This window comes from Oncorhynchus mykiss, chromosome 4 (assembly GCF_057628025.1).
Source record: "Oncorhynchus mykiss isolate SJ-2025 chromosome 4, ASM5762802v1, whole genome shotgun sequence".
NCBI lineage: Eukaryota > Metazoa > Chordata > Actinopteri > Salmoniformes > Salmonidae > Oncorhynchus > Oncorhynchus mykiss.
Window position 1 is genome coordinate 38,122,923 of NC_143025.1, and position 15,526 is coordinate 38,138,448.

General features: G+C 44.2%; 1 protein-coding gene across 2 annotated transcripts in view; it reads right to left on the reverse strand.

Moving 5' to 3' along the window:
• zc3h3 (zinc finger CCCH-type containing 3) overlaps positions 1-15,526 on the reverse strand; it is an 80,263-nt gene that overhangs the window by 13,296 nt on the left and 51,441 nt on the right. For both annotated transcript variants that reach the window (XM_021599624.3, XM_090231945.1), the window contains exons 5-9: positions 12,845-13,014; positions 3,360-3,441; positions 3,114-3,269; positions 2,925-2,994; positions 542-673 (exon numbers count right to left, since the gene is read on the reverse strand). In XM_021599624.3, coding sequence (XP_021455299.3) covers positions 542-673; positions 2,925-2,994; positions 3,114-3,269; positions 3,360-3,441; positions 12,845-13,014 — 610 coding nt within the window. The remainder of the gene's footprint in view (positions 1-541; positions 674-2,924; positions 2,995-3,113; positions 3,270-3,359; positions 3,442-12,844; positions 13,015-15,526) is intronic.

Here is a 15,526-nt window from a genome sequence, read left to right on the forward strand (position 1 = left end):
GGTCCCGTCTCTGGCAACCGAACCAATAGAACGAACGACCAGCCGGCTTGGGTAGCCCCCCTACAGTAGATTTGTTTCGGGACTGTATCTTGTGGAAGGATGAAATAATATGAATGCATTCATCAAAATAACGTTTTTAATGAAAATATGTCAATCGTTATTTGAATATGTTGGTAACCCGTTGTGTAAAAGTAATAATGCCCCTCGAAGGGACTTCGTCTCGGGCCAAACAACACCCGTGCCAATCTATCCTCCAAACACCGGCTTCTCGGGCATCTATCACTTAAATACGCAATGCCCACCGAGCGGGTAAACGGCGTATACCCTCCACCACACCACTGGGTATATCTACCTTCTCTACCATAGGTCATCAGATCATGATAAAGAGAAAGAGAGAATGTCTGTGCCTGTCCCCATGCGTGTGTGTGTGTGAAAGAGTATCTGTGTCTGAGAGAGAGGTGTATGTGAGTGCTTGTGTACATACATGTGTGTGGGACTGACTGACTGATTGTGTGTGTGTATTCTTAAGAGTGTGTCATACCTTCTCTCCCTGAGGGCAGTATCCCCTGATGAAGTCCTGGCACAAAGCAGCCTTGCGGGACACATAGACATGGCTGTAGGGACAGCTACTGTTGTTACATATACCCTTCAGGAAGTACGAACACACAGGCATCTAGAGCGAGAGAGAGGAGTTGTTGTTACCGATCTCTGCTTGGCAATATCTCCATACAAATGTCACACCAATAAAGCATTTTCAATGGAATTGAACATTTAATTGAGAGAGGGAACGAGAGAGGCAAGACAGACAGAAAGAGAAAGAAAGTTCATTCACAGCATACTAGAGAAAACACAGTCAGATGTAGAGTTAAAGTCAACAAGCCAATCCACCATTCAAATAGGTCCCGCCTTCTACAATCTGTCACTGCCTCTGCTGTTAAATGGCCTTAATTGCAGTTGACAGAGAAAGAGAGAGAGTGTGTGTGTGTGTGCGCGTGTGACAGCCTGCATGCAGGTGTGAAATGTCCTCTTGTGTGTGAGTAAGGTACGCTGTGTGAGAGTGGTGCAGGCCAGTCTAAATATACACCATGTAGAGAGAGGTGCGAGACAGAGAGCAAGGGAAAAGGAGCTAGGAGAGGGAGAGCTATACGAAGAGGGCCGGGGTGGGGTGGGGGTGGGGGTGGGGGGCAATGAGAGAATCAGGGCGGCTCGTTGGGATGGGATCAGTTTTACCTAATTAACTGCTACAGAAATATTTATCCAGGCCGCAGCTTGTCCAGCTAGCTATCATGATGCGTTTATGTGCTGGCTGTGTGTACGAGTTACGGTCGCCAGGGCCTGAGGGGGTAGGAAGGGGGGACGGGCGGAGGTGGGGGGTACAGTACAGAGGGTCTAGTTTCAGGAGTTATTTCTGGGGGGGGTTACAGGATTGGGGCTCCTCGTCTATCCCCAGTCCCTACTAGTATGCGTGCGTATTGGGTTGCGAGGCTGGACAGGACACCTGTCTGTGGGTTGTTTGTCTAAAGAAAAACATCTTTCCCTGTCCAGTGTAACCACTTTCCTTTACCCTATACGGACTGGCCTCGTTAAACACCTAGTTAAACACCACTACATGACCCTATCCTGTGCTATGGGGCCAGATAAACAAATTAGACTTTTTAACTACACAATTAGTAGCTATGAAGCAGAATTACTAATCGAAGATGAACCATTGTGTTGACTGTTGGTAGTACTAAACATGTGATTATTATCTTTTAGTTTGTATTCTTTCTCTGTTAGAGAGGGAGTCGTTTAACAGAAGTTAAAGATGCAGCCAATGATCAATACTGAGCAAATATATAAACGCAACATGTACAGTGTTGGTCCCATGTTTCATGAGCTGAAATAAAATATTTTCCATATGCACGAAAAGCTTATTTCTCTCGTATGTTGTGCACACATTTGTTTACATCCCTGTTAGTGAGCATTTCTCCATTGCCAAGATAATCCATCCACCTGGCATATCAAGAAGCTGATTAAACAGCATGATCATTACACAGGTGCACCTTGTGCTGGTGGGCAATAAAAGGCCAATCTAAAATGTGCAGTTTGTCACACAACACAATGCCACAGATGTCTCAAGTTTTGAGGGAGCATGCAATTGGCACCAAATTTAAACAGTTTAGAAACAAGAGTCATACTTCTGACCTATTAGTGATTTATCCAGTTCAGGTGTGTGTGTATGTGTCTCAGACCTTTAACATATTGGGTATGTGTAACCAGCTGTGTGCAGGTGTGTCTTCTAGTTAATTAAGGGGTTGTGTACTCATGCCATACTCTCTGTACGCATGCCTATTAAGGTGTACGTGTTCAGGTGTAAACCATGTTGGGACATCTGAGACCTGGGATAGGGACCACCATTTTGGTCATGATACCCCCATCGCCCGTACCACCGACTCCTTTCAACACGCACCCCCCTAACCATAGAATCAGGTCACGTCTCTGAGTGTGTACACTACCAGTGGGAGTGTGTGTGTGTGTATATCTTAATACTGCCAGTGAGAGCACAGAGACAGGAGCTGTGCCAATCGAGTGAATGAGGACTCTAGCTGTATCTCTATACACCAACCATAACTCTAAAAACCACATATTGTATGTGACATGTCTCCATATCTATCTCTGGGTGGTAAACTAATAGTCGGTCCTAAAGCAATCCCTTTCCCCACCCCCTAGCATTAATCCTCCAATGTTTGCAGATCTGTACGTGTGTGAGACACCATATTCTCACCTCCTCCCTGGCTATATACCTGACGGGGCCAAACGCTAACTGACTAACTACACAGTACACTCCAACCCAGCTGGTGTGAGAGAGACATTGACGTTTCACATACTCTCACCTCAAGGATGGTGTGTGTGTGTGTGTGTGTGTGTGTGTCACATAGTTTCACCTTCTCCTTGGCCACCTTATGGGAGAATGGACAGGTCCCACCTGTCTGCTTACACGTACCCCTCAGGAACCTGCAGGAACCATTGGGAAGAGTCATCAGATCACAGAGCAGCCAATCAGAGAGCCCACACAGTCTGTACAGGTGGTTTTGAGGAGATCTGTGCATGTTAGGTGTGGGTGTGTGTGTTACCTGGTACAGACAGCCACCTTATCAGGATCGTGGATGTAGGGGCAGGTGTTGCCACGGTTACACTTGCCAAAGCGGTTGTAGTACATACAGTACTGCTTCTGGGACTTCTTCTGACGAGCATGCCTGATGATGGCTAGACTCCTCTGAACCGCACGACTGGAAGACAGAACACACACAATCAAGAAAACATAGAGTTGTGCAATTATGTACAGGTAGCAGAGGGTGTGTGTGTACTAAAGTGCTTACCTAGCCACAAAACGAGTGCTGGAGGGCCGGATGAGAGTGCTAGAGGTGGTGTGGGAGACTTCCTGTGGACTGGACAACCGCACTGTTTGGGGAAAATAGAGAATGAGAAAAAAAAGAAACCGCCTCTATAAAGACTAAACATTTTTTTTAAAAATGGGGTATTATGGCGTTATTAATACACCACTGTGACTGACATATTTTGTGTGAGTGTTTGTGTGCGGACACGCGTGCATGTCCATGTCTGTGTTTACACTGCAGTAGTAGTAGTTTTATTACATTGCATGTAGGCCGTACCTGCCAGCTAAGAGCGGAATTACTTACACAGCACATGCAAGTAATTAAACAGGTGAATTAAAGCTGTTCAAAATCAGTTTGTTCTCATAGCGTCAACGGCCTGAGCCGTGGAAGGAAATAGCACAGTCACAGGGATGAAGCATAACGGTCACAGCCAGGGGGGGAGTCGTCGGGTGAGGATCAGACAACGCACCTCGCCGTGCCCGACACAGACAGCCATTTGTAGCATAGCCGCTTGACTTTGTAGCCACTCCTCCACTACCAACAAGTAGCACCCACCTGGGTGATGCCACCGGCAGCCTCTGGCACCAGAAAGCTCACCACTCATCAGTAGCCTAGAGTAGGCTATTACAGTCTTTAAGCCTCTGCCATCACTGCAAGCTATTTCCACTGTGTGCCCAGGCAGATATGATGCAATGACCTGACAGCTATAATTTCATGTTTTAAACTGACATAGTTGTATGTCTTTGCCACGCTTTCTATATTTCAAATGACACTAAACCAAAATATAAATGCATCATGTAAAGTGTTGGTCCCATGTTCCACGAGCTGAAAGAAAAGATCCCAGAAATGTCCTAACACAAAAATTAAAAATGTCTCAAATGTTGTGCACAATTCTTTTGGCATCCCTGTCAGTGAGCATTTCTCTTTTGCCAAGATACGCCACACCTGTCAGGTAGATGGATTATCAAGAAGCTGATTAAACAGCATAATCATTGCACCGTGTGCTGGGGACAATAAAAGGCCACTCTAAAATGTGCAGTTTTGTCACACAACACAATGCCACAGATGTCTCAAGTTGAGGGAGCGTGCAATTGGCCTGCTGACTGCTTGAATGTCCACCAGAGCTGTTGCCAGAGAATTGAATGGACATTTACAGTGCCTTGCAAAAGTATTCACCCCCTTGGTGTTTCGTTTTATAACCTGTTGTTGCATTACAACCTGTAATTTAAATGGATTTTTATGAGGATTTCATGTAATGGACATACACAAAATTGGTGAAATGAAATGAAAAAAATTACCTGTTTCAAAATATAAAATAAAAAACCCACAAAAAAACTGAAAAGTGGTCCGTGCACATGTATTCACCCCTTTGCTATGAAGCCCCTAAATAAGATCTGGTGCAACCAATTACCTTCAGAAGTGACATAATTACTTAGATTGCACACAGGTGGAATTTATTTAAGTGTCACATGATCTCCATATATATACACCTGTTCTGAAAGGACCCAGAGTCTGCAACACCACTAAGCAAGGGGCACAACCAACGAGCTCTCCAAACAGGTCAGGGGCAAAGTTGTGGAGAAGTACAGATCAGGTTTGGATTATAAAAAAATAGCTGAAACTTTGAACATCCCACGGAGCGCCATTAAATCCATTATTAAAAAATGGAAAGAATATGGCCAAGAGAGGGCCGCCCACCGAAACTCACGGACCAGGCAAGGATGGCATTAATCAGAGAGGCAACAAAGAGACCAAAGATAACCTTGAAGGAGCTGCAAAGCTCCACAGCAGAGATTGGAGTATCTGTCCATAGGACTACTTTAAGCCGTACACACACCGTACACTGAAAAAAAGCCATTGCTTAAAGAAAAGAATGAGCAAACATGTTTGGTGTTCGCCAAAAGGCACGTGGGAGACTCCCCAAACATATCGAAGAAAGTACTCTGGTCAGATGACACAAAAATAAGCTTTTTGGCCATCAAGGAAAATGCTATGTCTGGCGCAAACCCAACACCTCTCATCACCCGAGAACACCATCCCCACAGTGAAGCATGGTGGTGGCAGCATCATGCCGTGGGGATGTTTTTCATTGGCAGGGACTGGGATACTTGTCAGAATTGAAGGAATGATGGATGGTGCTAAATACAAGGAAATTCTTGAGGGAAACCTGTATCAGTCTTCCAGAGATTTGAGACTGGGGCGGATTTCAGCAGGACAATGACCCTAAGCATAGTGCTAAAACAACACTTGAGTGGTTTAAGGGGAAACATTTAGATGTCTTGGAAAGGGCCATACCTCAATCCAGTTGAGAATAGGTGTTATGACTTAAAGATTGCTGTACACAAGCAGAACCCATCAAACTTGAGGGAGCTGGAGCAGTTTTGCCTTGAAGAATGGGCAAAAATCCCAGTGGCTAGATGTGCCAAGCTTATAAAGACACCCCAAGAGACTTGCAGCTGTAATTGCTGCAAAAAGTGGCTCTACAAAGTATCGATTTTGGGGGGGTGAATAGTTATGCACGCTCAAGTTCAGTTTTTTTGTCTTATTTCTTGTTTGTTTCACAATTAAAAATATTTTGTATCTTCAAAGTGGGAGGCATGTTGTGTAAATCAAAAAATCCATTTTAATTCCAGGTTGTAAGGCAACAAAATAGGAGAAATGCCAAGGGGGTGAATACTTTCGCAAGCCACTGTATCTTCCATAACCTGACTTCAATGTCCTTTTAGAGAATTTGGCAGAATTCACAACCACGCCAGCCCAGGACCTCCAGATCCGGCTTCTTCTTCTGCAGGATTTATGTGAGACCAACCACCCGGACAGCTGATGAACAGATGCATATCTGTATTCCCAGTCATGTGAAATCCATAGATTAGGGCCTAATGAATTTATTTCAATTGACTGATTTCCTTAAATGAACTGTAACTTTGAAATTGTTGCAATTATATTTTTGTTCAGTGTCGTATTTTCTGTGATTTTATTAAGCAGTGAGTAGGAGAATAGAAGGGAGCCTGAGTGAACCGGCAGTGTATTGTATGTATATATATATGGTTATCTGTATAATAAAGCAAAAAAATATATATATATTTGTTTAGCTTTATTATACAGATAACCATATTTTTTGCATACGCTTCTGTTCTTCATCCCCAAACCTACCACTGGTGTGCGTGGCCAAAGAGTTCTATTTTCATGTCATCTTACCATAGCTAGAACCCTCTGCAAAGGGTTCTAAGTAGAAACCTCTGAAAAGGGCTCTAGGTAGAAAACTGCAAAGGGTTCTAGGTAAAATAAAATAAAACTCTGCAAAGGGATCTACCTAGCACCAAAAACGGTTCCCCTATGGGGACAAGCCGACGAACACTATATGGTTCCACATAGCACCTTTTTTTTTCTAAGAGTGTACCGGAGACCTGATAGCTCTCCAAGCCTATAGTTTTTGGAGGGAGGGAGGGAGGGAAGGAAGGAAGCAGGGAACGAGATATGGGTATGGTGGAAAAGAGGGGGGAGGTAAGGTAAGGAGGCTTGATACCTAGCCAAGTCTCTAATTTTGGAATATTTCAGATGTAAAATATATCCTCTTCATCAGTGTGTGTTCCTGTGATCTTGGCACTATGATGGGAGGCCACTGGCAGATGACCAGGAAAATAAGACGTGTAATCTCAGCTAACTGGACTGGTGAGATCTGAAATTATAACCGCTGTTGTGGTGGACACTGAAGGCATTTTCAGAACATGCTGGAATTTGGTGTTGTGGAGAGTGGGTGTGTGAAAATGGCACTTCTGTGTGTGTGTGTGTTTGTGTATCAGGAGGCGAGTCACAAGCTGCAGGAACAGAAGGGAACTCTTCAAATCCAGCCACATATTTTGGCAGAGAGAGCGAGAGAGAGTAAGCGAGAGAGACTGTAAATCAAAGAAAGAGAGGGGGAGAGAAAGAAAGACCAAGTCTGTGGGTGACAGAGGGAGGAGAGAGACCCCTTACGAAAACCCACATGATTTTCACGTGATCGCGTGTGATTTTACGTGACGTTAATGCGATAACGTGTGACAACATGGTGAGCACGTGTGAAATAAATGTAACACGGGGATGAAACATTTCAACATGTGATGACATGAAACAACACGTGACAACATTTGAGCACAAGGGAAAACCCTAGGGCTGTGACGGTAATTGAATGAATAACCGTGTAATTGACAGTTACGGAATAGGCCTATATCCATTTTAGGATAATTTTTTATTAACTTTATTTTCACGTAGATCATCCATACCTAATAATGTAAGTGTTTACTAATGATTATAAGCGATTGTTTTGCTAACTTAGTCTGTCAATTAAACGTTCTATATCTCCTCTTCTTTCCAATTGACCTTTGATGCGCAAGCAGCTCATTCGCAAAATGCGCTGGGATGTAGAGCACGTTTTAATTGCTTGCTAGTAAATAATTACATCCATCTTCTTTTAAAAAAAAGGTTGGATGTGTCTGACCATTCATTAATTATTCAACAGCAGTTGACAAGGTTGTTCTGGCTCTGAGGCCTATACAGTGGGGCAAGAAAGTATTTAGTCAGCCACCAATTGTGCAAGTTCTCCCACTTAAAAAGATGAGAGAGGCCTGTCATTTTCATCATAGGTACACTTCAACTATGACAGGCAAAATGAGAGAAAAAAATCCAGAAAATCACATTGTAGGATTTTTAATGAATTTATTTGCAAATTATGGTGGAAAATAAGTATTTGGTCAATAACAAAAGTGTATCTCAATACTTTGTTATATACCCTTTTTTGGCAATGACAGAGGTCAAACGTTTTCTGTAAGTCTTCACAAGGTTTCCACACACTGTTGCTGGTATTTTGGCCCATTCCTCCATGCAGATCTCCTCTAGAGCAGTGATGTTTTGGGGCTGTTGCTGGGCAACACGGTCTTTCAACTCCCTCCAAAGATTTTCTATGGGGTTGAGATCTGGAGACTGGCTAGGCCACTCCAGGACCTTGAAATGCTTCTTACGAAGCCACTCCTTCGTTGGCCGGGCGGTGTGTTTGGGATCATTGTCATGCTGAAAGACCCAGCCACGTTTCATCTTCAATGCCCTTGCTGATGGAAGGTTTTCACTCAAAATCTCACGATACATGGCCCCATTCATTCTTTCCTTTACACGGATCAGTCGTCCTGGTCCCTTTGCAGAAAAACAGCCCCAAAGCATGATGTTTCCACCCCCATGCTTCACAGTAGGTATGGTATTCTTTGGACTCCAAACACAACGAGTTGAGTTTTTACCAAAAAGTTATATTTTGGTTTCATCTGACCATATGACATTCTCCCAATCTTCTTCTGGATCATCCAAATGCTCTCTAGCAAACTTCAGACGGGCCTGGACATGTCCTGGCTTAAGCAGGGGGACATGTCTGGCACTGCAGGATTTGAGTCCCTGGCGGCGTAGTGTGTTACTGATGGTAGGCTTTGTTACTTTGGTCCCAGCTCTCTGCAGGTCATTCACTTGCTTGTTTGTAGGTGACCAAATACTTATTTTCCACCATAATTTGCAAATAAATTCATTAAAAATCCTACAATGTGATTTTCTGGATTTTTTTTCTAATTTTGTCTGTCATAGTTGAAGTGTACCTATGATGAAAATTACAGGCCTCTCATCTTTTTAAGTGGGAGAACTTGCACAATTGGTGGCTGACTAAATACTTTTTTGCCCCACTGTTTGTCAAAGAGTGTAAAAAAAAATGTACGTTGAAAACACTATGTTAAAAGCACAACGTTTTCACGTGTTGTGTCCCAAAACCACTTTTTCACATGTAAAAGATAACGTGAAGTGTTCCAAAAACATGTTTTCACATGTGAAAAGTCACATGGAAAGTGTTCCAAAAAACACGCTTTCACAGGGTTTTCCACGTGTGATATCATGTGGTTTTTCTGTAAGGGGAGAGAGAGAGAGAGAGAGCCAGAGAGCACGAGAGCGAGAAAGCGATTGAGCTAGCGAGAGATTGAGAGAGCAGCTCAGGGCTGGGTTTAATCTGCGTCGTCCAGTTCTCCCCGCAGCAGCCCCTCCTCCTGTCCCACTGACTGATGACAACTTGATTATTTCAGATGTCTAACACACCTCATACCTCCTATTTCCTCCTCCTCTACCATAGTGCTACTTCCGTGACTGCACACTATCACACCGCAAGATACACACTCACTCTGTGGTCTATAACAAGTGCATAACCTTTGCCTACAATGACTGGCACAGTGTACAGTTGAAGTCAGAAGTTTACATACACCTTAGCCAAATACATTTAAACTCAGTTTTTCACAATTCCTGACATTTAATCCTAGTAAAAAGTCCCTGGCTTAAGTCAGTTAGGATCACCACTTTATTTTAAGAATGTGAAATGTCAGAATAATTTATTTCAACTTTTATTTATTTCATCACATTCCCAGTGGGTCAGAAGTTTACATACACTCAATTAGTATTTGGTAGCATTGCCTTGAAATTGTTTCACTTGGGTCAAAAGTTTTGGGTAGCCTTCCACAAGCTTCCCACAATAAGTTGGGTGAATTTTGGCCCATTCCTCCTGACAGAGCTGGCGTAACTGAGTCAGGTTTGTAGGCCTCCTTGCTCGCACACGTTTTTTCAGTTCTGCCCACAAATTTGGTATGGGATTGAGGTCAGGGCTTTGTGATGGCCACTCCAATACCTTGACTTTGTTGTCCTTAAGCCATTTTGCCACAACTTTGAAAGTACAGTGCCTTGCAAAAGTATTCGGCCCCCTTGAACTTTGCAACCTTTTGCCACATTTCAGGCTTCAAACAAAGATATAAAACTGTATTTTTTTTTGAAGAATCAACAACAAGTGGGACACAATCATGAAGTGGAACGACATTTATTGGATATTTCAAACTTTTTTAACAAATCAAAAACTGAAAAATTGGGCGTGCAAAATTATTCAGCCCCCTTAAGTTAATACTTTGTAGCGCCACCTTTTGCTGCGATTACAGCTGTAAGTCGCTTGGGGTATGTCTCTATCAGTTTTGCACATCGAGAGACTGAAATGTTTTCCCATTCCTCCTTGCAAAACAGCTCGAGCTCAGTGAGGTTGGATGGAGAGCATTTGTGAACAGCAGTTTTCAGTTCTTTCCACAGATTCTCGATTGGATTCAGGTCTGGACTTTGACTTGGCCATTCTAACACCTGGATATGTTTATTTTTGAACCATTCCATTGTAGATTTTGCTTTATGTTTTGGATCATTGTCTTGTTGGAAGACAAATCTCCGTCCCAGTCTCAGGTCTTTTGCAGATTCCATCAGGTTTTCTTCCAGAATGGTCCTGTATTTGGCTCCATCCATCTTCCCATCAATTTTAACCATCTTCCCTGTCCCTGCTGAAGAAAAGCAGACCCAAACCATGATGCTGCCACCACCATGTTTGACAGTGGGGATGGTGTGTTCAGCTGTGTTGCTTTTACGCCAAACATTACGTTTTGCATTGTTGCCAAAAAGTTCAATTTTGGTCTAATCTGACCAGAGCACCTTCTTCCACATGTTTGGTGTGTCTCCCAGGTGGCTTGTGGCAAACTTTAAACAACACTTTTTATGGATATCTTTAAGAAATGGCTTTCTTCTTGCCACTCTTCCATAAAGGCCAGATTTGTGCAATATACGACTGATTGTTGTCCTATGGACAGAGTCTCTCACCTCAGCTGTAGATCTCTGCAGTTCATCCAGAGTGATCATGGGCCTCTTGGCTGCATCTCTGATCAGTCTTCTCCTTGTATGAGCTGAAAGTTTAGAGGGACAGCCAGGTCTTGGTAGATTTGCAGTGGTCTGATACTCCTTCCATTTCAATATTATCGCTTGCACAGTGCTCCTTGGGATGTTTAAAGCTTGGGAAATCTTTTTGTATCCAAATCCGACTTTAAACTTCTTCACAACAGTATCTCGGACCTGCCTGGTGTGTTCCTTGTTCTTCATGATGCTCTCTGCGCTTTTAACGGACCTCTGAGACTATCACAGTGCAGGTGCATTTATACGGAGACTTGATTACACACAGGTGGATTGTATTTATCATCATTAGTCATTTAGGTCAACATTGGATCATTCAGAGATCCTCACTGAACTTCTGGAGAGAGTTTGCTGCACTGAAAGTAAAGGGGCTGAATAATTTTGCACGCCCAATTTTTCAGTTTTTGATTTGTTAAAAAAGTTTGAAATATCCAATAAATGTCGTTCCACTTCATGATTGTGTCCCACTTGTTGTTGATTCTTCACAAAAAAATACAGTTTTATATATTTATGTTTGAAGCCTGAAATGTGGCAAAAGGTCGCAAAGTTCAAGGGGGCCGAATACTTTCGCAAGGCACTGTATGCTTGGGGTAATTGTCCATTTGGAAGACCCATTTGCGACCAAGCATTAACTTCCTGACTGATGTCATGACATGTTGCTTAAATGTATCCAAATAATTTTCTTGCGTCATGATGCCATCTATTTTGTGAAGTACACCAGTCCCTCCTGCAGAAAAGCACCCCCACATGATGCTGCCACCCCCATGCTTCACGGTTGGGATGGTGTCCTTTGGCTGGCAAGCCTCCCTCTTTTTTCTCCAAACATAATGATGGTCATTATGGCCTTGCAGTTCTATTTTTGTTTCATCAGACCAGAGGACACCAGAGGACAATCTTTGTCCCTATGTGCAGTTGCAAACCGTAGACTGGTTTTTTTATGGCGGTTTTGGAGTATTGGCTTCCTCCTTACCGAGCTGCCTTTCAGGTAATGTCGATATAGGACTCGTTTTACTGTGAATATAGATACTTTTGTACCCGTTTCCTCCAGCATCATCACAAGGTCCATTGCTGTTGTTCTGGGATTGATTTGCACTTTTTGTAACAAAGACCGTTAATCTTTAAGAGACAGAACGCATCTCCTTCCTGAGTGGTATGATGGCTGCATGGTCCCATGGTGTTTATACTTGCGTACTATTGATTGTACAGATGAATGTGGTACCTTCAGGCATTTGGAAATTGCTCCCAAGGATGAACCAGACTTGTGGAGGTCCACAATTTTTTTTCTGAGGTCTTGGCAGATTTCTTTTGATTTTCCCCTGATGTCAAGCAAAGAGGCACTGAGTTTGAAGGTAGTCCTTGAAATACATCCACAATTTACTCAAATTATGTCAATTAGCCTATCAGAAGCTTCTAAAGCCATGACATCATTTTCTGGAATTTTCCAAGCTATTTAAAGGCACAGTTAAATTAGTGTATGTAAACTTCTGACCCACTGGAATTGTGATACAGTGAATTATGTGAAATAATCTGTCTGTAAATAATTGTTGGAAAAATTACTTGAGTCATGCACAAAGTAGATTTCCTAACCAACTTACCAAAACTATAGTTTGTTAACAAGAAATTTGTGGTAGTTGAAAAATGAGTTTTAGTGTATGTAAACTTCCGACTTCAAACTGTATTTATAAGGTGTGTGTGTGTGGTACCTGTCCTGTTGATTGGCGCACTGGTTGTCACAGTGCGGGACAGCTTATTGGCTGAGACGCTGTAAAGGTTTCCGCCAATCCAGCGCATGCCCAGCCCTCTGCCTGTCCAGTGTTGGGCCGGGGGGTGCCTGTCCTGTCCGGGGGGACGCAGACGACTCTGGAGCACACTCCTGGAGGAGAGAGAGACAGAGACAGAGAGAGAGACAGAGAGAGAGAGAGAGACAGAGAGAGACAGAGAGAGACAGAGAGAGACAGAGAGAGACAGACAGAGAGACAGAGAGACAGAGAGAGAGACAGAGAGAGACAGAGAGAGACAGAGAGAGACAGAGAGAGACAGAGAGAGACAGAGAGACAGAGACAGAGAGACAGAGAGACAGAGAGAGAGACAGAGAGAGAGAGAGAGAGAGAGAGAGAGACAGAGAGAGAGAGAGACAGGAGAGAAAAAGCAGAATAGAGTGAGGAGGGAGAAATTGGCAAAGCATTAGGAAAAGCATATATGGATACACAGAACATCTTGCTTGAACAGTTTGACAAGTCCAGGTTTTGGGATAGTATTTTCTATGGGAGGAAACATCATGGTATGATAACTCCTGGAGAACGCAGTACTTGGGCAATAATATCAATTTGGAATAACCACAAAGTAGTAATGAGCTGAATGATACTGCTCTTGTAATATGCTCACTTCCCCACCATATCCACACCCCTTCTCTTTCTGCCTGTCTTTTGCACTCCTCTTCTACTTTATCTCCCCTTCTCATCTCCCTCTTTACGCTTCCCAGTCCTACCCTCCCTCCTCACCTCCCTCTTTCTCTCCCGTGTCACAGCACTCTGTTAAATTGCCGCCCTAATGGAAAGGGCGGCAGTGTGGAAATGGAGAGAATTGAAAAGAGGAGGAAATCAATGAGATAATAGACAGGGCAGGAGGCCAGAGCAGGGAGGGCTGCCCTCGGGTCCTGAAGCAACGCGTGGTGCCGAACAGACACACACAAATGCAGTCGCACACACACACACACACAAGCCTACAGAATACACACAAATAAATATTCACAAAATGACATGCAGAAGCGAAGGAAGTCACCCTCTGTGCTATGTGTGTAACTGTGTGTGTGTAACTGTGTGTGTGTGTGGGGGGGAGGGGGGGGGGGGGGGGGGGGGGCAGGGGTTATGGCAATACATTGTACTGGCCTGTCACTTTTATTTGGGTGGGATTGGGACTGGTGTGCAGTGCGCTGGAGGTAATATGCTGCTGTAGTTCAGATGGGCTGGCAATGTGTTTGGAGTCAGAGTTCATGCCTCCCATTACAGAGAACAGAGCGGGGACCCCAAACACACACATAAACAACTACGCTAAGGTAAACACTCACACACTACAACTACAGTTACACAATAACAGACACAGAAACACACACAGAGAACCACACACAGAGAATCACACACAAGGACACACAGCCAGCGAGATCGCTAGTTAGCTACCTCTCACCCTCTCCCGCACCAGGCCATAACTCACCAGCAGAGACACTCAGTTTCACAAATATAAGATCAGTGTGTGCCCTACACAGGGCAACTGGAGCCCAGGGAGCCATAATGGAGGCTAATGTAGGAGCAGTGACTGCCTCCCAGGGAGGCTTTAGCAGGGCCCAACAGCCAGAGGAGCCATCATGGAGGTTAATGTGGATATGGCATGAACACTTAACATAGACAGCAGTTAACCCTGACACATGGTGCAGGACTTGGGAGGGGAGAAGGAGGGGGGGGGGGGGGGGGGGGACTAGACACCTGGTGAGGGAGTATTGGGGAAAAATGGCAAGGTGTGTGGTTGAGTGTGTGTGAGCATACATACAGTATGAAAGAAAGTGTATGCCTATAAAAGAGTGCATCATGAGTGTCTGTATGCGTGTGTGTGTGTGTGTGTGTGTGTGTGAATGAGGGTAGTAATGTGAGGTAGGCAGCTGTCTGAATGAGTTTCCCCCTCCAGCACAACATCATTACTGAACATTATACATATTACTTCCTGTACACCACCACTATTTCCACTACTATCGCAATGTAATCTCCCTATTAATGAGAGAGAGAGAGAGAGAGGAGGAGGGAGGATGGAAAGAGGGGAAAGGGAGGGAGGGAGAGATAGAGAGAATTGAAAAAAGCCCCAAGTGACACAACCGGAGGAGAAGAGAGAGCCATCTCTCTTCTCTTTCCTTATCCCCTCTTCTCTCTCCTTGACCTATTCCTGTGCCGCCCTTGACCCCAAAGCAAGAGATCTGTTATCAAAGGTACTCCAGGCCTGTCCGCCACACAAATCCTCCCCTGCCAGACAGCACGTTCGTTTCAGGGGGAGCCTTTTCACCAACACGCCAATATACCACTCTGCTCCCCAGCAGCCCTGGGGGACACATCCTGGCTGCACACACATCATCTCAATCACCATGGCGATTAATTAATGGGACAAACTATGGGGGAGAAGAGAGATTTTGAGCTGTGTGTGTGCGTGCGTGCGTGCGCGTAGGTGTGTGTGTAGGTGTAGGTGTGTGTGTGTAGGTGTGTAGTTGTGAAGGTGACCATTCCCCCACAGTCTGAAATTCTGAGCATTCTGGAGCAGTTTTTCATCAAGGACCTCAGATCATCTTTCCCTCTATCCTGACTAGTCTCCCAGTCCCTGCCGCTGAAAAACAAACCCACAGCATG